We start from the raw sequence: 26,711 nt of genomic DNA, 5'->3' as shown, positions 1-26,711 counted from the left end.
TCATAATTTCTATTTGCATTTTGTTCTTTTTTTTCGTGTTTCAGCCATGCTGTTGTCTCCCTGTCCTTATTTAATAAGTTTTTAACGTTCCTATGGTTTCTTACGCCTTTTTTGTTTGCATTTGTTTGTAAAAAAACATCAGTGCTGAACATAACCCTCTCCCTTATTACATTTTTGGAATACTTATAAACATTATAGCCAACTGTTGCTCATTTAGTCATCTGCATATGTAGGATGGGGTGTTTTATCTGTTCTAATAGAGGTTTTGTTTTCATAACTTTTGCCCCCCCCCCCCTTTTCTCTGTTTGCAGTAATTTTTACTTCTATAAAGCAAAGCTATACACAGAGCTTTAAATTAAACCAAGTTCAACGTTAATTTCGGAACAAATCATTTACATATACTCTTTCGCACCCAATAACATAAATTTGATATTTACCTAGAAATTGACGAACACCTTACTATCAAAAGACGTAAAAAACACATTTTGTTTTCGACAAATGATTAAAGTTAAGATCTAAAAAACATCTTTCGATATTACTTGTAACGTATTGAATACAAAAATTTCAAATTTAGAAATTGAATTAGGTCAAGGTCACTGTTATTTAACAGCTGTTTGAAAATTTAAAATTTGCACCCTATATACAAAAAAGTCAATCTAAAGTCATTTTTGGCTATACAAATATAAAATAAATTCTAAATGTAGATACAAAAGATATTTTTCTATAAATTTGTTATTTTTATTTTGCTACAAACGCATAGATGTAGAAGAAACAAGCTATCTAAATGTGACTGTGCATTTTTCTTGAATTTTTGCTTTGACCTTTGACCCTGATTTAAAACATACGTGACCACGGCAGACAACGACAACAATGCTATTTCAATGAGGCTTATTCTCCTCTTTCCAATGATATAAAATATAGCCTTGTGTTATTCTGTTAAGGCAAATCGATAAAATTTGTTGATTTGGCACCCCACTATAAAGCGTCGTCTTCTTCTTCTTCTTCTTTTTCTATATATATATGTAACTAGAGTAAGCACACAGCAGTTCTTCTTCTTCTCTCTATATATATGTAACTAGAGTAAGCACACAGCATGAACATTCACGCTTCAATAATTAGACAAACAAAACAGTCAAATTTTGAGCATAGGAATTAGTTCAGTTCTAATTTTCACCAACATTAACCTGACTTAAAGTTTTATCAAAATAACAGTTCAAGGGGTATAACTCTAATTGCCTTTCTTCAATTTCACATCTTTTTTTAAAAGACTTATTTTGGTGTTATATATTCAGTTATTATATAAATATAAAACTTGTACCCAGTATGCTGATGACAAAACTAATAAAAATTTAGCAATATAAGTATATAGGCTATATAGCTGTCATTAAATGAAACCAAATACACTGGTAAATTAATATGACCATAAAGTAAGCATTTTTGGTAGTTAAATTTCATTGCTTGATTATTTTACACCCTTTTAATGTATTATATAATAAAATAATGTACACTACACACCTTTCTGGATGTTTTACTGTTGGATACAAAATTGTCAGACAACTTTCATATTTGAAAAACTACCCAATAATGTTTATTTTAGAAGCAATGACCATATAGCCATTTAATTTAATTCAAATATAATATTCATTTCAATTAAATTCAATCAGAATAAAGGAGATTAATAAAAATAGAAGTACGACTTCTTTAGTACCAGAATAGTAATATAAAAATAGCATTCATTTCTTACTTTCTAACACATTCATTTGAAGTTGAAAAAACTTGTACATAAATTTATCAATATATATTCCCAAGATAGTATTTTTTCAGATCTTAGAATTAATACATATGAAAAGAGAAAAAACAAGAATGTGTCCCCAGTACACTGATGCCCCATCAGCACTATCATTTTCTATGTTCAGTGGACTGTGAAAATGGGGAAAAATCTCTAATTAGGCATTTAAATTAGAAAGATCAAATCATAGGGAACATGTGTACTAAGTTTCAAGTTGATTGGAATTCATCTTCATCAAAAACTACCTTGGATAGTAATGTCTCATTGGCAATCATACCACATCTTCTTTTTTATATTGACTTAAAACTTTAACCTGAAGCGGGACAGACTGATGAACGGACTGACAGATGGACGGACAGGCAGACAGACGAACAGATGGACAGACGGACAGACGTACAGACCAGAAAACATAATGCCCATAAATGGGGCATAAAACATCAACAACCTTATAATTACCTTCCCAATTTTTTCAGATGATTTTTATTGTCTAGAACATAGGTATTCCAAATCTTTTTTAATAGTTCAGTGCCTTCTAAAATTTTAATTCTGCTTTAAAGTAGTAAGCAATAAGTACTAATATAAACAAAAAGAAAAGAATCCTTTCAAATAAAGAACAAATTAACTTGTGATGAATTAACTTGTGATGTCTGCTTTTGAATCCCTAGAGAGTATACTGTTTTAGCAACGAAAAAGATTTGAAATGCTCATAATTCTTTTTTGTTTTTTTGATCCCCCATGGAGTATTTAAAGCATCTAATGTCCTGATTTTGATGATAAAATCAACATTTCTCATGCAACAAAACCATAAATATACTGGATTTATTCATCTTAATTAAATGCTAGTGCATAACTGAACAGCAATCAATTAGGTCTCCAATTAAGTACAACAGCAACAAGCGTTAGCCTTTCAAAAAGGGCTAGTCGACTTTTAGCTGATGAAAATGGAAAGTGCTCTCGCTTTGTAGATTAATTCATTTACTAGAATAGCCATGTGCATCAATCAACAAATTTTACCACGCAGGTGAGGTCACACGTTATGTAGTAGTATATATCGTTTAACGCTGTTGTCTACGAAACTCCAGAAGATTCGACTATTTATAGATAAAAGTTACCTGTGTACCAATATCATGAATATGCATGATTAATGACCAGGCAAAATCTAATTGCTAAAATAGAGAGGACAAATCCGATACTCTACGGGATTGAAGGACATTTACTAGGTTTGGATTGTCCTAACCTATCAATAAACTTTGATTATTCACGTCTCGTAATATCTTCCAATCAGGTAGCAAGAAAAAAACTGTCCATCATTCAATTCTTAATCTCGACTCCTAGGAGTCGATAACAAATTGTCATGTCATGTCAAAAAATTTATCCTGTTTCAAAACTGCTATTTTATATGATGAATTATTTTAATAGCCAATTTTAATATTAGTGTAGCAACATCACATATCAATACGGTAAATAGATGTAATATACACATCTATGCATATACATCGTAAATCTATTAACTACAAACTCATCAGACTATTTAGTAATTAGCTGACTACTAAGGGAGATAATTCTATTTTGTAAACTTTGTGTGTGATTATGTAATATTGCCATTTCAATTTAAATCAGGAGAGAAATGATGAATGAGAAAGAAAACATTACCTACAAAAATCCATTTTATCTTTGTTAAATTTTCAAAGGGTATATTTCTCAAAATAATTCAAGCACAGTTTACTTGAAAGAGAGAAAACAATTGCTGACCTACTGAAAATCATTTTTGTCTACATATATATATAAGCTAAGTTTTGATACACTTTTAATGAATTATTGAACATTTGACAATTGATCACTTCATAGTGTATGATTACAAAACAACCACTTAATCATTCCTGCCTTTCGCTTTTATAGAACTACAAAAGCTTCTTTGCAGGGATGTTTTTCAAACTAAAATAGAAAAGACTCAAGTAATTATTTTTTCAATATGACACTGCTTGATTAAAGATTGAAGCAACCTGACATCTAAATCTTTCAGGTCATGTAGGTTTGTATCAGAGCACATCATTGAATCTTTACAAGTTAGCAATATAATCTATCAATCTCCAGGAAACGTTTTGTTTCCTTATAATGCATTGATGTTGTAGCCTTATCTAAAATCAATTCAGAAATCTTTTCATAACTTGTCAGACAGAACAAAAATATACACAAAACTTCTTGTACCTTTATAGGCCAGCAATTAATATATTTAATAATACAGTAAATTGATTTCTTTATAACTGTAACTATTCTCTTCATATTCCATTCCAGACTATTTATTGCACATTTCATATTTCCGGGGAAGTAGATTGTTACAATGAGTAAAGGCACCTAGAAATTGATTACATAGTCAATCTGGAATAAATCAAAACATTAAAGGATTTATTTAAATATGGTATCTTGTGAAGTTAAAGTACTGTTTCTCATTCTGTCATTTGTCTTTTCTGTTTTGGTGTTTTTTTCTTCTTTTTCTTTTTAGATAGAAGAAAGAATAATATCAAACTGCAAAACAACTATCTTTTATATTTTAGGAGAAACAATCAATGCACTAGGCTTAGTTTAAACATATTTATAGTGGATTGGGAAACAAGTTTTTGCAACTTATATTAATCCCTTTCCACTTTGCAGGTGTGAGTGCTGCCTTGTAGCGGCATTAGCCTGCTCTTTTTCGAAATCTACAAGGGTGTCTTTTACGTGCAAGAGATATGGCTCTCTCTTAACACGGGCCAGCCAATTATTGTCCCCTTTGATGGACTATCATCCTTTCCTCAAGACCATACTCTCAAATGGTGTCAAGGGAGAGCCGAAAATTCATCTCGGAACGGCGGAATCAAACAAGGAACCTAGTGTGTTAGTAGTCTGATGCACTAACCACTACACCACAGCTCTAGGCTTAACCACCTTCCTCCCTTCCCAAATTTGAAAGCACCAATATGTTTACCCCTGCCCAAAATTGTTGACTCAATGTAACAAGTTTCCTATCTGTGTTCAGTAAACAAGAGATGGAACTTTGAAAGAACAAAAAACCAGCCAAACCATATGTCTAACCAGAATAAACTGGTGTGCTATAACTTGAAGTTCCTGAGAAAAATGATGTCAGGCTTTAAACATTAAAAATTTAAAATTTAAAAACATTTCAACAAATTAATGAGTAAATAATTAAATTATGTATCAGTAATAATTTAAAGCAATTCACTCTACCTGTTAAAATTCCTATAAACCTCTATAATCTTAAGAGATCTTTTCCTATCCATTCTCGGAGTCAATTTCTTTAGTTTGATAGTTACTTTCTGTTTTGATTTCACTGTAGTTGTGTTAGAACTGTATTTTTGTTTTACATTCAAATAATTTCTATCATCCATTTCTAAAATGTGCTTCTAAAACTGTGCACACAAATATGTCGAATTTTTCATAACGTTCATATTTATACAAAATGGACTGGAAAGCTGAACTTCAGTATCAAATAAACACCAAATTTTTAATAAATTAAGTTTTGTTATTTCAATATTCATAAAGTCAAGCATTAGTTATGCTTAATTAATTAAATTCAGAAAATTATAAATTAATTTGACAATTAAATTAGTGTGTGTTGATGAAAATTTAATAAATATTCATTATATGTGCAAAAACAGGTGAGACAAAAATTGGCCAGAATAGCAATTGACTTTTGTAACAACTAAATACAATTTTTTTTTTTCATTTCAAGGCAAGTTAATTGACGAAATTAGAATATATATACTAATATATTAAGGATTATGTACCCTTGTGTTGATTCAATGCTAAACATATGGAAATTTTATAGAAAATCCACAGCCTTTATCCTTGTACCCTCATATTTGGCAAGTTAATGACTGATAGATATAAGATTATTGCATGCAGTGCTAGCATTGATTTCCTTAAAACCAGTTTATTAATGTAGCTACGTATTGGTTAAAACAAATTAAAATATGGACCAAATCAAGTACACCTTTTAGGGTGCGCTTGACTTTAGTGACTCAGCACGAGGTATTTTGGAATTTACAGGTTGCTTAGAACTTTTTGTAAAAAATAAACACTTGCACATCATAGAAAAGCAAGTGAGTAATCTATGTTTCAAATTTTATAACAAAAATCTCTGTATTAAAGGCTGTGGATTTTCTATAAAAATCTTCATTTATTTGCCACAAAGTACTCTTTTTCTATTAAATGCAATGAAACAATAAATAATAATGCTTTGCATCAAGTTTCCCCTTGAAATATGTACAAAATGGCATATCTCTATTATTCATTACATCTGTAGTTTTGATACAATTGAAGTTTGAAAAATTCGTACAAAAATGGCTACAGAAGGGGTCATAAACCTTAAGAAAATTAGATACATAATGGAAAATCTGGAGGCCAATGGCAACGAAAGGAAACTATTAGGTGACTAAGTAATTATATGATAGATGGAAACGGTATAGCAATAGAAAAAGTCTTAGAAAAAAAATACTACCAACCCATGGGTAAAATGACATCATTGTGATACAGAAAATCAAAGACAAAGCAACATAAACTGTGTCCTTATATTCATTGACCAAAAGTTTCAACTGATACAGGACAGAAGGATGAATGTACGAAATAATGGATAAAATATCAGAAGGATGTACTGACTAGAAAAACATAATTCCCCTCTTCTATTCAATATGGGCATTAAAAAACACAAGAGTTGTCCAGACATCAACCAAGAAAACAGACATTCACAATGGTCATTATTATTAGTTAAGTACTGTAGTTCATCACTGAAATTGCATTGCATAAAGTACTACAAAGCAACCACCATTTCCAACCCACATGAAATCAATATCAAATCAGAAATAATTATTTGGAAAGAAATGCTATATAGAAATTTATTGAATTTTGTAAAGTTAGACATTAAATATTCATAACTAGAAGTTAAATATTATGATAAAATCACAAATTAAAATTCCATTTGGTAAGCCTGGTGTTTTATTTTTATTTCCCTGTTGTAACATAAACTTTTTATTTTGTAGCCTGATGCCAACATTAATTCAATGCACTAAAAGTTTCAACTTTTAAAAGCATGAATTTTGTACATAAACTTGCGTATAAAACAGACTAAACTAAATATTTAATGGCAGTAGACTCTTTAAAACTTTATGATCCATATATTATTTAAAACAAAACTATAATGTTAACTAGTACATTCAGTACATTGTAATGCCAGTATTGGCCACAGACCACAATTAATTCCTCTATCAGTTCTTTATAACCTTTTGCATCATTAAAAAAATTGCACCATGCACTTTTGTCCAATTTTTTGTGTGTGTAATGTATTGTCCTAGTCCAAATATATATCCAAAATTCAGAAAGATTGAAGCAATCACTTTTACAAATTTAGCCAATACACATCCATACCCCTATTGACAAGTCAAGAGATGTTCCGAAAACTGTAAATATCACCTTTTTGCACTTGACCTAAATCACTCATTCCATATCAAAATCAGTTAAAATACAACCTCCAAAAATTTATTTGACCTCTCTTCTTTCATTTCCACCCAAAAAGATTTAAGGAATGAGTGAGGAAAGGAAAGAAAAAAAATTAAGGAAAAATACACTCTAATTAAAAGGAACTATGATCAACTATATTCGTGGACAACGAAAAGCGGGGTCATTAATTGTGGTCTTGGGCCTATTAGGGGCCTAAAACTTGACCAATTCTAATAAAACTTGGCATGATTCAAGCTTAGTATATTATAAAACAGGTTACAAAGTTTCAAAGCCATATGATACCAAATAAAAAAAATGTGGCATATTTTATATCTGAATTTTGGGTGCTGAATTGTGGCGTTGAATTAGAACAATTAAAACTATCAAATTTGAGCTTCTAAAAACCAAAAGATACCAAAACTAACACTTTTTAATGTCTCTATGTATAAGTTAACATCTATTTAAAGCAACAGAAAGCATATTTCATGTATCAGACTTATGCAAAATGGCCAGAAGTTAATTTTATATGAGCCTGTGCCAAAAAATAGAGGTTTTCAATTAGGGTGAGGCCTTATATCAAATGTAATATTTTTCACTTACCACAATTTTCTGAAGTTGTTAAGTTATCAAACAAACTTTAACAGGTTATAAAAGTACTTTTGATGGAAATATAAGTTTCAAATAGCATAACGCATGTGGATAAAATGGTCTTTAGCAATGTTATGCTTAAAAAAACAGATTGCCAGTTTAGGCCGTTCCCCACATTTGCATATTTAAAAGCATATAAATGATATGGGAGATGGAGATAAACTTCTTTTTGCTAAAATCTGTGCTCAGATATGATAAAACATGGAGCCTGGATGTAACAAGACTGTCACTTTCAACTATATATGCAGACAGTATGGTCTGATGCAAAGTTTATTAACTTTACTGTTTAAAAACTGAATGAAATGTCAGCCTCAAAAGGCCAATATTTATACCACTAGCTATCCAACAGAAGAAAGTAAAGGTAGTCTGTGAAACAGAAATGGTTAAGCAACCAGTAATAAGTGTTTTTGATGTAGGTTCAGTGCAATCTGTTTTGGAATACAACTTTTAAGTGCATAGAACTTCACATTTCACCTGCTGCGTACACTGACCGTTAGACTTAGACTATTAAAACAGCACATTTTGCACTCTTTTTATGTTTTTATCTACTTTTTTTTGTGTTCAGAGTTCACAAATAAGTTAAACAACTGAAATAAATACCACAAACACAAATAGATATCAGAAAAAAACTGTCAGAGAGAAATTAAGCATGCTGTTTTTGAAAAAATAGTGAAAAAAGTGAAAAAGCTACATTTTAGGCATTTAACCTGAAAAGTGACTTTTTCACAATATGTCTATCAAATGAAAGTGAAAATCATTTCTTCTCATATAGTTTGACAAATCAATACCAATAGATCATTCAGAAAAGATGCCAAAGTAAAAATTCTAAATTTGCTGAAATGCACCTCTTAGGCCACAGACCACAATTAATTCCTCTATCAGTTCTTTATAACCTTTTGCATCATTAAAAAAATTGCACCATGCACTTTTGTCCAATTTTTTGTGTGTGTAATGTATTGTCCTAGTCCAAATATATATCCAAAATTCAGAAAGATTGAAGCAATCACTTTTACAAATTTAGCCAATACACATCCATACCCCTATTGACAAGTCAAGAGATGTTCCGAAAACTGTAAATATCACCTTTTTGCACTTGACCTAATCACTCATTCCATATCAAAATCAGTTAAAATACAACCTCCAAAAATTTATTTGACCTCTCTTCTTTCATTTCCACCGAAAAAGATTTAAGGAATGAGTGAGGAAAGGAAAGAAAAAAAATTAAGGAAAAATACACTATAATTAAAAGGAACTATGATCAACTATATTCGTGGACAACGAAAAGCGGGGTCATTAATTGTGGTCTTGGGCCTATTAATTATCTAACAAAATGATATTACTCCATTTTTTTTCTCAAAATTTTTTAAAAATTAATAAAAGAAATGGTTGTTGGAAAATTTGATCCTTTGACAAAATCAGTCGCCCTGCGAGTGGTATTGAAACACTTAATTCTGTAAAGTTTTACTAGTCAGTACAAAATCAAAAGACCTTATCGCTATTTGGAAATCTGTGCCACTTGACCCTAGAATCTGCGCCTCTTAAACTATTGATGTCATACAATAATCACTTTCTCAAATCAGCGTCAGATATTTTCTATTATGATTTCAAAATTTTATGGGAATTTTTATGTCCTGGGTAATGCAGAACAAATAGCAATAAGGTGCATGTATGAAGAGATAAGTTCCCATCTATCTTTTAGCACTGAATGATTGTTGACGACTTAAGAAGCACAGAATCTATACACTCACTTACCAGTTAGCACTGAATGCTTTTCTATGCTGGTAGTGAACTCTTGGTTTCGCATTTAGATGAGCACTTAACAATCGGCAATGTTTGAGAAGTTCACTCTGACGATTGCTACCGACACAAACCAGAGATTCCTCATCACACCTCAATATCCGAGTAACTTCGTAGTTAGAAGAATCATACATTACTACATCCAACGGCCATTCCCGTCAATTCTCAACATGCAATGTTTCAATTTAAGAGCTTATAATTCCCTTGACAAAAGTGCAGTTGATGTGTCATATTCATCAATAGCTTTGATTTTCAAATAAATTTTCAGGATACCGTAAACAGTTTTGTAGTAATACTGCTTTATCTCTGCACAATAACACAAATAATGCATTGATAATCTTTCATAATGTTTTGTTTTATAAAACAAGAAAGGCCAATTTAAATATAACACAAATTGTCTGATATTTTAGGTGGGAAAAGGTCCCAAAACTATAAAAACTATATCTTTGGGCATTCAAACATAGAAATATGGTTCACAGAGCATATTCATAACTTTAAATTATCAAATGATTAACAAATAAGCATTTCAATTAACATGCCAGTTTTTATTAATAGTCCTTTTGACTAAGTAAAATCAATTAATTTAAATTAGATTTTGCATATCAAATAAATACGCAATTAGGATATCTGATTTTAGACATGTAAAAGGTTTTTTTTGACACTTATGTAGTAAAGAGACAGACAAACTATTTTTTGTATGGTGGACATATTTTTTTCAATCACAAAAAGTTATTTTCAACTTTCACAAACAATTTTTATAAATTCAGGAAGAAGATATTGTTTAACCAGTGTTGTTTTTACTCTCTTCTTTACTAATCTTCAATACTAGAGGCAAACTTTGTAACCTGACTTACAAACCGCTGTATTTCACTTGAATAAATGATAATCACAAATTTTTGTAAGGAAAACAATTCAACATTCAAACACCAACATATCAAGCTACCACCAAACAGTGCACCAGAGCGCTCTATGCATTCAAATTATCACCATAGGTATTGTCCAGTATATAAATAACATCCACCAGGGATCCTCACATATAAATATGATCAAATCAAGAACCGACATGGGGAATATGTCAAAGAGACAACAACCTGACCAAAGAACAGATAACAGCTGACAACCACCAATGGAAAATTTCGCACCCGGAGGTTATGATTAGGAAGAAGTTGAAATTATATGCTTAAACATAAAATGTCAAAAAATAGCACAATTAGATGATTTGTATATGTATATTCTCTGATTTAGGAAGTACTTGAAAATATCTTAGCTAAGAGTCAAACCACCATTTTCAGGTGAAAAGTTAAAAAAAAAACAATGAAGACCACAATAAATATTTGTTGAGAACTCATAGAAACTGCAAACATAAAGATTTTATTACGGAATATTATTTTATTCACTAAGTATGCCTGTACATACATGACCTTAGGTCTAATTCATTTTTAAATAAACATTTACGATAAAATCTACTTCAAGATGAAATAATTATACCTTTCTTTCACTTCTCTGCTAATTAAAATAAACTTTATTTCCCATTAAATACAAAATCAAACTTAGGATTGTCATAAAATTTAAATTAATAATTTCATTCACTTGATCTCAATAATAAGTTCTTACAACTAAGCATTTATTTTTTATATATATATATATATATATGAAGAAACTCTAGTTATTTCCACAGCTTTTCCATAAATTATATTTCTGAAACCTTTAAATGGTCATCAATTTGACAATACATAATGTATTCAGATGCTATACTCTTTTCTTGTTACTATTTCTTAAAACTAGATATAACTCATTTATGTATGTTTTCTATTTTACATGAAAATTCACAACTAATGACTATTCAATAGATTCTAATCTGAATTGTATCTATCTAATTTCTAGTTTTTACGATTTTCTCCATTATAAAATCACAACACAAGCATTAGCATCAGTTACTACTAAGTAACAAACACTACAGCATAGAATTTCTATTTAAAATGTTGCATTATAAGCTTTCAAATAACTAAATCAATTTCAATTTTAAAAGACATCAGTTTTCCAAATCTCTAATTAAATTTCTCTTTTATAATATAGCTAGCAACATTTTACCAACGTTGAAATGCTTTGATAAACTGTTACAAAGCAAAGAGTTAGTTACAATATCAATACCCTGAAACATGACAACCAATATATTACATGTATTGGAGTCCATCTTTCATTATAGAATAAGCTTTCAATAGAAATTAATGCAATTCTTTAGATCTAAAAAAATCTACTTTATCGACAGGATACTTCGTGTATAAAGATCTAATCCATAGAGAAATAAAACTAGGATCAGACTAGTTAATAGAAATGTCTCTATCAACTCTTATACAATAAAATACAAACTTAAATAAATAACTGCTCTCTTTCCGACTAATCCAATAAACAGTAAAAAACAAATTCAAGTAAAATTTGACAGAGTCAACCAAACAATCTCGATAGTATGACGAGTTCCCAAGACAATGCTTAAGTGGAGATATTAAGGGGCCGTACAAAAACAACTCTTTCTAAACAATATCTTCAATTCAAGATAATTTCAAATTGTATTTCTGAATATTTCATTACAATATCCGAACAAAATGTTAAATTTTAATCATCTATACCAGTAAAAAAAAAGGAGAAGAAATCAAGGGGGCATAGTTTTTTTAAAAGATAACTAGAGGCTCCCATGAGCGTGTGTCACTCACGTGTATCTACTGTTGTGTTTGATATTATGTAAAATATTAAATGTTAAAATCATAATTAATACTAAATAGTATTAGATACCCTAATAATGATTGAGGCCAAATTTGGCCTATTGAAAATTGTGGCCAAGTTTAATTCTTTTTGACCCAGTAGATTAAGTGGGGATTTTTGTAAAAGATTACATATATTTATGAAAAATTGACTGTTGTCTGCTGATCTCTGTTCTATGGTTGGGTTGTTGTAGCTTTGACACATTCCCCATTTCCATTCTCAATTTTATAAAGGGCAATAACTTCTAAAAGGTCAATTGACAATTTTGGTCACATTGATTTATTTGTAGACTTTGTTGAATATTTGTGCTGTTAACAGTCTATCTCTATCTATAATAATATTCAAGATATTTACCAAAAACTGCAAAATTTCCTTAAAATTCCCAATTCAAGGGCAGCAACCAAACAAAGAGTTGTCTGAAAATTTCAGGGCAGTTGAATCAAAACCTGTTGCACATTTTCCTATGTCAGATTTGTTTTAAATACTTTGCTTTAGTTTCAGAGATTATACACCAAATATGCATTTCTTCCCTATGTTCAATTTTTAGCCATGTCGGCAAGTTTTTGTTGGTGGAGGAAGCCTGAAGAGAACAACTGACCTAGGGTAGGAGAATTGACTGAAAGGACAAGGACCAAAGCACCTCTAGTCCACAACCAGTTTTTTAGGTTCATTTACTGAATCTTTCATGGCCTTTTGTGTTTATCTTAATAGACGATGGTCAACTGTATCATAGATATTTTCTAACTTTCCTGATGGAACTGAGTATTACTGTCTAGCTAAAGATCCATTATACTTCTAACAAAAATTATAAAAAAATTAAACATAAAAAATGGTAGGCAAGAATAATAATGAAAGAATAGTGAATAGACAGAAAGATGGATGCCAAGATGATAATCAAAATCACATCCCTGAGTAGGAATGAAAATTTTACAAATTAATTTATATAATAATTGTCCACACTTTTGTAGCCCTAACTGTCTACCACTTCATTTTTTAATGACATGCTGGCATTTGAAATTAAAGGTAAATATTAATAAATTTATCTCATTTCAGATCTGACAGTTACAAATAGGATAAATTGATGAACATCATTAAATATAAATAATTGCATATACAAAGTAAATTGTCACTTCTTAAGTCAGCAAACTCTTGAAAAAGTAATATAATTCAAAATCCTATCAATGATACAATTCATTTTTTAACAGGATTAAATGAATGCTGCAAACTAAAAGAAATATGTGAAGAAATTTTGGACCTTACCATGAGATTTTCATACATCTGTCACTTAAGAAGGTCTCTACTAAGCATATATTCTGTTGGTTAATGGTAAAAGATGATTGTTGTACAATTATGAGTCTATCAATAAGAATTTTGGGTTTTAAGAGGTAAAAATGGCTCTTGATAGAAGTACACGTCATGTACATGATTTAAAAGAAAGAGATAAAATTGAGAAAGGAAATGGGGAATGTGTCAAAGCGACAACAACCTGACCATAGAGCAGACAACAACCAAGGCCACCAATGGGTCTTCAATGTAGCGAGAAACTCCCACACCCGTAGGTGTCCTTCAGCTGGCCCCTAAAAAATATGTATACTAGTACAGTGATAATGGACGTCATACTAAACTCCGAATTATACACAAGAAACTAAAATTAAAAATCAGAGAATTTTACTGAAATAAAGCTATTGCAATGCAACATAAATTGCTTACATTTTGTGTAAGTCTTAACTCTGGCTTACAGATTTTCTGCCATCTGTTGACACACAACAGATGACATTGTTCAACATTCGCTGATCAAAGTTTTAAGACCAGAGTATATTTTAAATATCAGTGTTCAATAATTGAAGTAATCCGTAGCTATATCATTAACTTCAATCTGTACTCAAAGATCAGATATCAAGTCTAGGAGTATCACCTTTTCAATTAAAATTTCTGGCAGGTGCTCATAAGAGTTTGATTTCAGCCTGATCTACAAGTATGGTAAACAAATATATATAATAACATAGTTCCTAAAAACATCTAGAGAGTAACTGCTGAATAGAAAAAACTAGGAAGTTATATTGAGACTTCTTTATCAAACAAAATTCAGAATTCTGTGGTCATGGCAATACATTTCAAGACCAAAGATGATTAGACATCAAAGAATATCCTATAGTCAAGAACACTTCACGTACAACCCAGTTCTATACAAAAAGTGAGATACTAAACTGGAATAAGTCGGAATGAATTCATCAATTTTCTTAAAAAAAAGAAATAATATCAAATATATGACGAGTTTTCCAGTCTGACAAAACCATAAGGAAGGTGACACTGTTTTAAAGTAAAGAGTTTTAACATCTAAGGATTGAATAACAAAGAAAAACTACATCTATAGAAACATAGTAATTGATTTGTTAATAATTAATCTTCTTACCTGGAAATGAGTAGAGACGGTCATCAAGAAAATAGCTGACCAATAGAGGTTTATGATAAGAAGTAAAAAGTACTTACGATGAAGGCCGTTTAAGGGATGTAGATTGGAGTGGTGGAACCCAGTAATCAGCATATAATCCTAACCGAGCTGTCTCTCTAAACCGGGAACGTATTTCCACCATTTTACGCCGAAATTTGGCAACATAATCAGGAAAGGACATATTCACTTTCCATGCATGGCCTCGTTTTATTTCCACCTTGATCACCCAATTTGTGTTGGTAAAGGGATCGGGAAGCTTGATGTGAGACTGAACCAAGTAAAATATCAAGGCAAATTAATAGTTGCAATCATTGAATCAATTAATCAACTGCCTCATTTGCATTAAAAGTATTAAATATCACCAAGTTACAAAATGTTACAACTTTTCAAACTCCATCAACTCTGTTAACTATCCTCTTGCAGCCTCCTAATTTTCATAAAAATGAAATTAGTAATCTTTGAAGTCAACACACACAAAGTTTTGGTTGGTTTGTAATGGAATGATTTTTCACCTTTCTCCAATAAAAAACACATTAAATGCATTAAGCTTATATTCCCCGTATGGTAATAGATTGTTACACTTTTTTTCCAATTAGATACTTTTCAACTTGTAAAAGAAGTCGTCATAGTCGAGGAAAATATAGTCGTCATAGTATAATTATGACATTTATAGATGGTTTTCTCTAATGAATTTGTATTCCAATATCCTTTAGAAGGAAAAGCAATTGTTTAAAAAAAGTTATTTGCAGGAAAACTCACTTTAATCAATATATCATAACTAACTGCAGATAGAATATCAAGTTTCAAATCCCAGTAGGTACAATTCTAACGAGGTAATGTTACCGATTAACTAACTGCATCCATCATACAAGTAAATACATCACATATATCTTTAACTCTGAATTAACTTTTTACTTTGTTACACAAGTTACACATAAATAAAGGTTAAAAATTGTCCCATTGTTAGGTACATTTAACTCTTATGTCAATTTTAGGACCATTAGCTAATTACTTATAATAACAGTCATTCGCTGAATACACATTCACTGTAAGTCAAAGAAAGTCCATTGTAAATATCTATAAGTAACGATTGCCCTGTCTATTGTAATATGTGAACTCCATTGGATGTCATTTTAATAACCTCATAATTTACTATCAGCCGTCTTTTTAGCGGTTTAAATCATGTAAATAAGGAAACTATGTAGATGTTTCGTGTCGATATGCCGGTATGCTTTCCTGATCTTTAATGTGTTGATCCTTTACCTATGATTTTGTCCGATTGTCCTATATTTTATGTCATTGTTTGAATGACAATGCTATTCGATTACGTAAATAAAAGTTTATAGCAAAGATAACACTGTCTGATTGACACATAAAAAATCAGTACAAAGAACGAGAAAGTCTTTCTTATGCACCATTACAAAATGGTGACTTGCAATACCAATAACATGTACTTATTCAATCTGTATTAAAAAAATATTCAGCTTGACAATAATGATTGTCATTTATTGGAAATTTAAATTAAGTTGAAATAAAATTCCATTTAATTTCTTGTCTCAAGAAATCATTTCAAACATAAAAAACTGATCTTAAGTCAAAGAAAAGATTCTGATTTAAATCTTTAATATCAGATAACAATGGATAAGTTGTCCTTGATTGAAAAATCTCGTCAATTCCTAATCACTTGATACAGTTCATTAAAGACTTTTGATAGCCATACATGCCATAACCAAACACAAATCTGCAATTTCAGTGGTATTATAATGATATCATCTATAATAAAAATATGTCTTTTTATCCATCAACCATCATTACATGAGCTCCTTTATTAAACTTTTCCAATCATTTTCATATTTTTCTATATACGCAGATATTTTTAAGATAACCTCACGGCAAGTGAAATTTTTCACATGACGTGAACCTAATTCCATCTCAATAATCCCCTCAAGATGTTTTTATCGTAAGTAACCTAAGCATCACAGACCATAAGAAGTCAATTGGTCTTTTAATCATGATCAATTGATATAAATACTACATTAGCTTATAATTTCTTTAGAGGAATAAACAAGGATAAAAATTTGAATAAAATTTGATGTCTTTTAATTTAACTTAATTCGATTTAAATGAATTTGTTTAGATATAAGATTTATAATTTATACAACAACTGTCCAAGGTTTGACCAAACTTCAATCCGTGTGCATGGTTTAATCTAACTTTTATAACTTTGCAAGTTTGTATATATATACACATTTATAAACTCTGAAATTACCTGAGAAATTTTCAAACTCATGCATGATCTAATAAAAGTATGCTTATATTAGATATCAATTTTCAATATATAAAACCCACTTTTGTTTCATTATTTACTTTCATACTTTTAATTCCTATATTTGATTTAGGCTCAGATTGGCAATGTATATTTATTACATAACTATATAATATTGAATTTGATGTAAATAGGGGGCTTATATTTGTCAGTTTACTCAAACATAAAAGATCACATATGGAATTAGTGTTGCTCTTGCAGAATGCTGTTTCATCACTTTTTTTAAATTTTAAATAATAAAGCATTTTCCAATATACCGTTAAAGAAATATAAAGGAAAAGAAATAAAAAAAATAAATATATGAAACAAAATTTGCAATACATTTATTTATTATAGAAGTAACCATCTCAACTGGGTATCACAAACAATGACCAATTAAGTACTACAAATACAAGTTAAAGGATGCTATCACCACAATGACTAATTAACCAATACAGCAAATAAATTGTTACTTTGGTGTCATCATTAGTGATAATGATTTATGACAGATAAATGCCTACAAATATGTCACCAAAATTACCATGTCTGACATAGAAATAGTGATGTCATCATAAGTCACCATGTCTGACATACTATTAGACAATATATGTATAGTGTCTTGAAATATGAAATTTATTTGTATGAGGCTTAGAAACGGGGGAAATGCGAGGTTCTACCGAGCATTTTCCTGTTTCGTGCCGAATACAAATAATATTTATATTTCAAGACACTATACGTATATTGTTTTTATACTGAAATCGATAAAAAATTTTAAAAATAATAAAAATATGAAACAAATATTGTTAAAAAAAGTGTTTGAAATTTCCCTCTTGGGGTACCATTTTGGGGTATTTCCCTTTGAGCATAGTCCAGGCTGTACAAAATTGACATTTTAAGGAATAAGACAGGGAAAATGAACTTTAATTAATAACATTTGATAAATCATGGTATATAAATTACCAATTTGAAGACATAACAAGTTTAAATTCATAAAAGTTTGACCATTGTGATAGTGACATCATCATAAGTAACCATGACTGACATATAAATGGTGATATTGATGTCATCACAAGTTGCCATGTCTTGCTATATAAATGGTGATAGTGACATCATCACAAGTTACCGTGTCTGACATAGAAATGGTGATAGTGATGTCATCATAAGTTACCATGTTTGACATAGAAATGGTGATAGTGATGTCATCATAAGTTACCATGTTTGAAATAGAAATGGTGATATAGATGTCAAAATAAGTCACCATGCCAGACATATAAACGGTGATAGTGATGTCATTATTAGTCACCATGACTGACATACTAATGGTGATAGTGACATCATCATAAGTTACTATGGTCTGACATAGATATGTGGATAGTGATGTCATCATTAGTGATCATGTCTTGACATATAAATGGTAAAAGTGACATCATCATAAATTACCATGTCTGACATAGATATGGTGATAGTGAGGTCATCATAAGTTAACATGTCTGACATAAAAATGGGGATAGTGATATCATCACAAGTTGTCATGTCTTGACATATAAATGGTGATAGTGACATCATCATAAGTTACCATGTCTTGACATATAAATGGTGACAGTGACGTCATCATAAGTTACCATGCCTGACATAGATATGTTGACAGTGACGTCATCATAAGTTACCATGCCTGACATAGAAATGGTGATGGTAACGTCATCATAATCTATCATGCCTGACATAGAAATGGTGATGGTAACGTCATCATAATCTATCATGCCTGACATAGAAATGGTGATGGTAAAGTCATCATAATCTATCATGCCTGACATAGAAATGGTGATGGTAACGTCATCATAATCTATCATGCCTGACATAGAAATGGTGATGGTAACGTCATCATAATCTATCATGCCTGACATAGAAATGGTGATGGTAAAGACATCATAATCTATCATGCCTGACATAGAAATGGTGATGGTAACGTCATCATAATCTATCATGCCTGACATAGAAATGGTGATGGTAACGTCATCATAATCTATCATGCCTGACATAGATATGGTGATAGTGATGTCATCATAAGTTACCATGCCTGACATATAAATGGTGATGGTAACATCATCATAAGCTATCATGCCCGAGATGGTGATAGTGACCATGCCTGACAATGAAATGGTGATAGTGATTTCATAAGTTACCATGTCTTGTATATCTTGAGAAAACACCCATTGTTATATGAGTTGAATTACAGGTTTTTAACTGATAAACCTTTTATCATTTATTTGATATGCCAATTTTTTAATTTAGTTTTTAATTTACTAAGAAATAACAGTATTTCAATGTAACTCATGAAATACATGAGCATAACCATAAGGAGTTTTTTAGAACAGAAAAAAAAGTCATTTATTCTTCCAATTCGAGTTCAATCCACAATCTGACATTTATTGAACTCATGACATGAAAAAACTTGGAAATAAAAACAAACAATTCTGCAAGCTATTGATAGTTTTTCCAAAAACAGCATACATAACACAATAAGAATTTTACAGAAATAATTCACAGTATATAATAGAACCTCTTTAAATCCAATGAGTCTATTTTAAGACATCAATGAATATGAATTAAGGGGAAAATACCTTTAAAGTGTTGACTTGTAATTAAATTCATTATTCACATATTTTTTTGAAAATGTCATTATTAAAGATCAATAACATAGTATAAACTAAAATCTATATCAAACATTTCCAAGTTTTTAAATCCTAGATAATATTAGACAATGCTTCCATTTAATTTATATATTTACTTGTCAATTTTATATTTCAAATTGCTAATTTTAAGAAATTTTTACACATTCATTTGGTTTTTTTACTTTTATAATTAAATGCATAAATAATCCATTGATTCAATTGTCAACAAAATCAAAGGTGGCTTAAATGAATAATTTACAACAGAAAAACCCTCGGCCTGATGTTTATTCCAAACTAATAATACAATATAACTACCATTTTAGCTGAGCTTCCTCTATCTCTCATTCCAATATAGTACAATGGGAGATAACTCTAATTTGGTTACCAATCAAAATCTGAACAATGGCATGAAAAGATAACTCTGTGAGTCCTGCCTCAAAATATTTTTTTTCTTATGCTAAGAAAGATAACTCTAACATAAAACTGTCTTTTATTTTTAATACAAAATGAAAAGTTATTTTAAAAAATCAATACATGTACCACCATTTATTTATATAAAAGGTAGTTTTTTTGTAGTTATATAGCAACAGATTAATTTAATGAATTATGCTACATAGGAACTTATTTTATCTAATTAAACTGTGAGGTTCAAAAACATAACTTACATAAAGTAAAAGTAAAAGCATGTTAAAAAAAAGTAGAAGTTTGGGGAATTTAGATCAGCCAAGAGGAAATTTCTTGTATTGTTTTAAAAATTTGTCGTTATGTCAAAAATATCAAAGCCTCAAAGAAAATCTCAAGATACAATATTTTGCATTCAAAAGATCAAATCTGCTCCTGAACAGCAAGCGAGTAGCATGACTGACCTGTCTTATTTAAGCCACTTCATTTTATTTTAAAGAACCTACTTTATTTTATTTTTTACATTTGACAAAAATAATTCAAAAACTGCTATTATATTGGATCATTACAATTTCTTGTTCATTAAAAGAGAAACTAACTTACCAAAAAAGATACTTTGCAATATTATGTCTTGATGTATGTAAATAGAGTTTTAGGTTAGTCTGTTGCTTATACATGTATTCAATTTACCAAAATCTATGTATAAGATGGCAAAATTAAGTGACATTTAAATAGTTTATAGTAACATCACATATTAAATTTCTGACTTTAGTAAATTAATAAAGTTTGAATGAATTGAAAAAAATGTATTAACAATTTTTTCAATTCTTAGCCTAATAAATAGAACCATAACAAAAAATTTGGACTGACTGTTTAAATAAAATGGAAGTCTATGTTTGCTTGCCATTATTTGTTTGTTTTATTCTATTATAGATTGAAAGATTTTAGAGGTCTTATTTTCTATCAAAGAAAATTTACTTGTTAAAACCAAATAAACCTTATAAAACCTGCATTTAATTACTTTCCCACAAACTCTTCAAATCTATTTCTCAACACATATCATACATCTTTAAATACATTATAATAGAAAGATTTGAAATTAAGAAGAGTGTCAAATATTGCAAAGTTCTGCAATAAAAATCAAGAAAATCATGCTCTGATCTTCTAAGAATAAATACCTTCACTCATAATTCAAAGTATTGATAAACAGACAGTAGATAACTGACATATAAACAACGTTCACTTGTTTACTGTCAAGCTACTGGACAAGTATGAGGTCTTTTTATACAGTAAACCTAATAAAAGTGAGACATCAAGTGGATTACAGGATGAATGCATTAGTAAAGTGGTGAAAATATTCTAAAATAACTGACCATTAGAAATTTAATTGCACAGTGATAAAAATAGCTCATTGACAAATTTTGTTGTTCCCTCAAACTGTATTCAATACAATAAATATGTATAACAAAAAAGAAAGGATATACGTCTGCGTCCACCAATTTCTGTGACCTACCTGGTTGGCTGTAATCGTATCGGCAATGTCTGCCGCCTGTGGTTCTGCATTAGTTTAAAACGAATCATTCTATGCGAGTACATCTGAATAGGAGTTAGACTCCCCGTATTTCTTAGAAGATTCAGTTGTTGGTTGATCTGCATTTGTGATAATAGTCGTCCAGTATCTAACTATTAATAGAAATGATAAAAATAATTAAAAGCAATCTTAAAATTTAAAGTCATAAGAAACCTCAAATTAAAAAAAAATTATGCATATGTTTTTTATAACTAAATAGATAGTTTTCATTATACAACTTATGTATATACACTCTTTTCTGAGGAAAATTCTTGAATTTGTCCACATTTAGAAGAAGTTTGCTTATTTTTAATTGCTTCCTTCCAGGAAGGAATTTGCCGACATAATTTCCGTATGCATAGTGACCCTAGCGTTACCCTCCTCGTAAAAATATGGTGATCGCAAGACGCATGGATCTGTCATTCAAATAAACAATTATCTGATTGTACATGTTATACACGTGCTCAATACCCATGCTTGTTGTTATTTGTTTACTATAAGGTGACAATCGGTAAACTTTGGCTTCAAAACACACCATTTAATGAGCAGCCATATTTGTAAAATCATAACAGACAGAGAGAGAAAAAATTGACGATCAAACGATATATTTGCGTAAAAAATGATAAATTCCTGCACAGAGGACTAAGTTTATGATATATACATGCATTGGTTCAAAAATTGGATAAACGTTTTTTTTCACCACTCACTCCAGCTCGTTTCATATGACTTTAAGTCTGAAAATCAGTAGCAAACAGTTAAAAGAATAATCCCAAGGGAAAGCTGATGAATTCAATTTATGACAGCTTAATAAGTGATTTCTTTCCCATATAGAACAAGGTTATGTTTATTCCAAATTAGCTAGATGCATAGGGGGAGGGTTGAGATCTCACAAACTTGTCTAACAGGCCGCATTTTTCTGTCTGCTTTAAGTAAGGAGCCTCAAGCCCATGTTAATCTTGAGTGTTTTCAAAATATTGGTTCATTTGTATGTTTTAGAGTTTAGTGCAGGGTCCTTTATTGCTAAAATAGTATACATTATTTTTTTTCAAAGCCAGCTGAAGCCAATCTCTGAATGTCCCTCTCCGAATATTACATTTACATGATAAACTACATAATATGGATCAAAATTTGGCATATGAAATTAAAAGGTGTAAAATGTGAGAAATTAGAATGCTTTTTTTCTATCTTCAGTTTTCACAAGGATTTGTATATTACTATAGAAAATCCTTGGTTTTCATGTATTATACCAAGTTGTCATGGAAAAAGGTGGTTATAATATATGTTAATGTTCATTTCTGTGTGTGGTACTGGTAAACATTAGTATCATGTATTGCAATTCTTTATCTTGACTGTTCACACATTTTAACAATGGTGAGATACTTATCAAGAACGTGAAAAAGTTGACCAGTTTAAATCGCACTTAGTTATATGTTTCAAATAAAAAACATCTTCGTTGATTATTTTGAAATTATTAAGATTTCAACTCCCTTCATGAAAGCTAAACTAAAACAGATACAGCAATCCTTTTATATCCTTTTTTTAACATATCAAATAAAGTGGTCTTACCAATATCTAAAATGACAAATTTATCCATGTTGTGTATCGTTTCAAATGATCCAAGAATTTCCAATCAATTACAGTTTCATGTGTACACTATTAATTTCTATTTACTGTATTATTTAAATATGATAAAAACTATTGATTATGTCTACATATTCCAGTAATATCCTTAAATATACTTCAAAACACATCAAATTAGTTATTGAATTACTAGTAATTGAACTTTATTTTCAATGATCAATTTTAGTCTTTGTATTCTAGCACTTTAAGATGTCATTTTCCTGCTTGGTGAATAGAAATGTACTAATCCATTTCATAATACTAAAATGAACTTATAGCATATTTCAATATTCCAGTAGGACTTTGATTTCTATTTCAATAATGCATTACTAAAATTTCATTTCCATTATAACAAAAGCTATCTCAACTTGAGAAAGATTTCTTTGAATGGAATAAAACAGAATAATCCATTAAAAATAACAATTTTATCCTTGGAATGCAAATAGATTTAAATGTTATATTTGACAAGTTGAAGTCACCTAGGTCCACTTATTGGCTGTTTGATGGCCACTAGTAAGTCCTCTACAAATATACTAATATTTAATGTGATAAGTTGTTGGATTTCAACATAAGAGGTAACCTAGGGTAAAGTAAAAACCCCTAACAATCAATAACAACACATTGCTGAGATATTTTTTTTCTCTCACAAAGGTGATATCTTTAATATCTAATCATATTTTGTCAGCAATTTGAACTTAATTTAATAGGTCACTAGTCTTTAAAACCACTGACATCCTCTATTGGACCTCAGTGGCATATCTTTTTTACTATTATAAAAATCTGCTAATTATGAGTTCTATGATGGTGGTATTACAACAATGCATCAATGTAACCATTTAATCCATTACTTAATCTAAATGACTCCAAAAATCTTAATATTTAAATCTACTTAATTCTAAAATTATCCCTTAGTAAGTCCTACCATTTCTATTGTTTTCAACTTAACTTATGCAATATTGTTTTAATCTTTTGCTTTTCAAAAAAAATTGGAAACTATTTAGCTCTGCTATTAAAGACAGTCAAAAGAAAATACCAAACACTAAGCAATGCTGTTAACATCAATCTTTTAAACATAAATGTATATCTGGTAGAATCAACAATCTCTTTATTATCATTTCTCTAATTCTATGGAAATTTATCCCTTTCCGAACCCATTGTATAAAAAATTTAATCAATGTGTGGTTGCTGGTGATCTCAAAAGATCATTGGATGATTTTAAGGGTCATAACCTTTTTAGCTAACTGCATGAATCAAAATATGCTAACTGTTAATGAAATTGACAACTTCGTGGAATGTGAAAGGCACTCCAAGAGGATTTTTTAGACTCCGCTCGTACTTTAAAATTGATAATTTAACTATCTCTACTGGATAAATCCGATAATCCTCTGGTATCAATGTAAGAATCTATATTTTTCAACAAATGAAAGAAGTTGTAGGAGTACTTCACAATATTTATATAGAATGATTAATTTCTAGTATTTCATTGTATCAAAGAAAACCAAAGATTTGAACTTGATGTCCAACTACAAATATTTCAACCAAACTCATGACGAGAAGGTCAACCTGGCCTACTTATTCCTGAATGGAGTTCCAGTTTAGAAGATGTAACATTGTTGAATTGAGATAGATTTTGAAATAAAAGTGAACTAAATTGCGGTATATTGTTTTTCATTTGTCATTACATGCAGAGTCTTTTATAGCTGACTTTGAGGTATGGGCTTTGCTCATTGTTGAAGGCCATAAGGTGACCTATAGTTGTTAATTTCTGTGTCATTTGGTCTCTTGTGGAGAGTTGTCTCATTGGCATTCATTATCATACCACCTTTTCTTTTTTTCTATAAAGTCAGATATATTTAAAATTAGGTCATTCTGACCTAATTTCGTCCTGGATGATGACCTTAGCTAGTAATTTTAAAGAAATATGCAACAGAATTCAAGTTTAATTTTCACCTGAATTATCCAGTTTGGTTTGCTCCGGTGACCAACAAATGAACATTATAAATGCTGCTATTAATAAAATAGAACTTAACATAGGTAAAAGATTAATTTGAAAATATTATGAATCAACGTAACGAATCCGATTTTAATCTCAAAATTCTATTAAATAGGAATTAAGTAGCTTTCGTTTGGACTGATTGTTTCAACAGTAATAAATGCAATAACTAATAATGAACCAAGATTTAAATAAATGAATTGATATGATGATCTGGAGTTATGTTTTGGGACCAGACACTGTAAAATGTTTGTAAGGAAATGTAGATAAATATTGTATTAAATAACTTGAACGGTCAGTTTACTGTGGTCAGTGTAATAGTATAGGACACTAATATGCCATAGTTTCAGCAGATTTTTTTCTTCACTATATTCTAAAAATATTGTTTTTTAAAATATCTTAAAAATTATCTGGTTATCCTTTCTTATTTTAAGACAACATATTTTAATTTGTTTTTTGGTGTTAACTGTGAGAAATATTCCTTATAAAAGTATTATATCAATAACAAAAATTAAAGAAGAAATGTGTTAGGATACATCAAGCTAATGCTCAAGATTTACACTTCAATAGACAAAAAGGGACATAACTCTTCAATGTTAAATGACATACTGCCTAAATTCCAACTCTGTCTGCAAGTTGTGTTTTTTAGCATTGTGTATGAGTTTCATAAATGTGCATGTGTGAAACTTAAGTTAGAGTGTGGAAACGAAATAACAGAAGGGTTTATGGGGGAAGACAGATGATCAAGGTATCACTTAATGCCCCTTTCACCTTGTGGTGAGGCCATAAAAAGTTTAATTTTGATTGCTTAACTGTGTTCCCACTTTTCAAAACTTCAACTGATGTATTTCCCACCTTAATTTATTTTATAGTGTATTGGGAAAATGTTATATATTTATTCTCCACATCTTTTTATGCAGACTCTGGAAGATTTAGACTTGATATACCGTCAGTTTTGTCATAGGGTTGCTGTCTTATTAAGGTATAGGGCAAATGTATCTCCTTCTGTTCACATTGTGATTACTTGATTTCATAGATTGAATAAATAAAGGCATACATGACTATTGAAAATTTTAAATTTGTTAAACACTTCAATTCTTGGTTAACCTTTATCCATAAAATCCACAAAATAATATGATACTTCATGAATACTAATGAATCCACATTAAATTTTTAATGAGAAAAGACAGGGTCTTATTTGGCTAAATTT

General features: G+C 30.0%; 1 protein-coding gene across 10 annotated transcripts in view; it reads right to left on the bottom strand.

Annotated features, from left to right (window-relative positions):
* The window catches only part of LOC143067591 (uncharacterized), an 86,747-nt gene that overhangs the window by 41,378 nt on the left and 18,658 nt on the right, over positions 1-26,711 (bottom strand). For 4 of the 10 annotated variants that reach the window (XM_076240954.1, XM_076240946.1, XM_076240963.1 and 1 more), the window contains exon 2: positions 21,832-22,001. The exons of 2 other annotated variants lie outside the window; for them this stretch is intronic. In XM_076240954.1, the coding sequence (XP_076097069.1) occupies positions 21,832-22,001 (170 nt within the window). Of the gene's footprint in view, positions 1-9,682; positions 9,877-14,977; positions 15,386-20,231; positions 20,311-21,831; positions 22,002-23,454; positions 23,565-26,711 lie in introns of those variants that run through there. 4 more of the 10 variants (XM_076241030.1, XM_076240996.1, XM_076241067.1 and 1 more) reach the window with 4 other exon arrangements.

Source organism: Mytilus galloprovincialis, chromosome 1 (assembly GCF_965363235.1).
Source record: "Mytilus galloprovincialis chromosome 1, xbMytGall1.hap1.1, whole genome shotgun sequence".
In the NCBI taxonomy this organism is placed as follows: Eukaryota; Metazoa; Mollusca; class Bivalvia; order Mytilida; family Mytilidae; genus Mytilus; species Mytilus galloprovincialis.
Note: the sequence above shows the minus strand (reverse complement) of the source record. Positions and strands in the feature narration are given on the sequence as shown.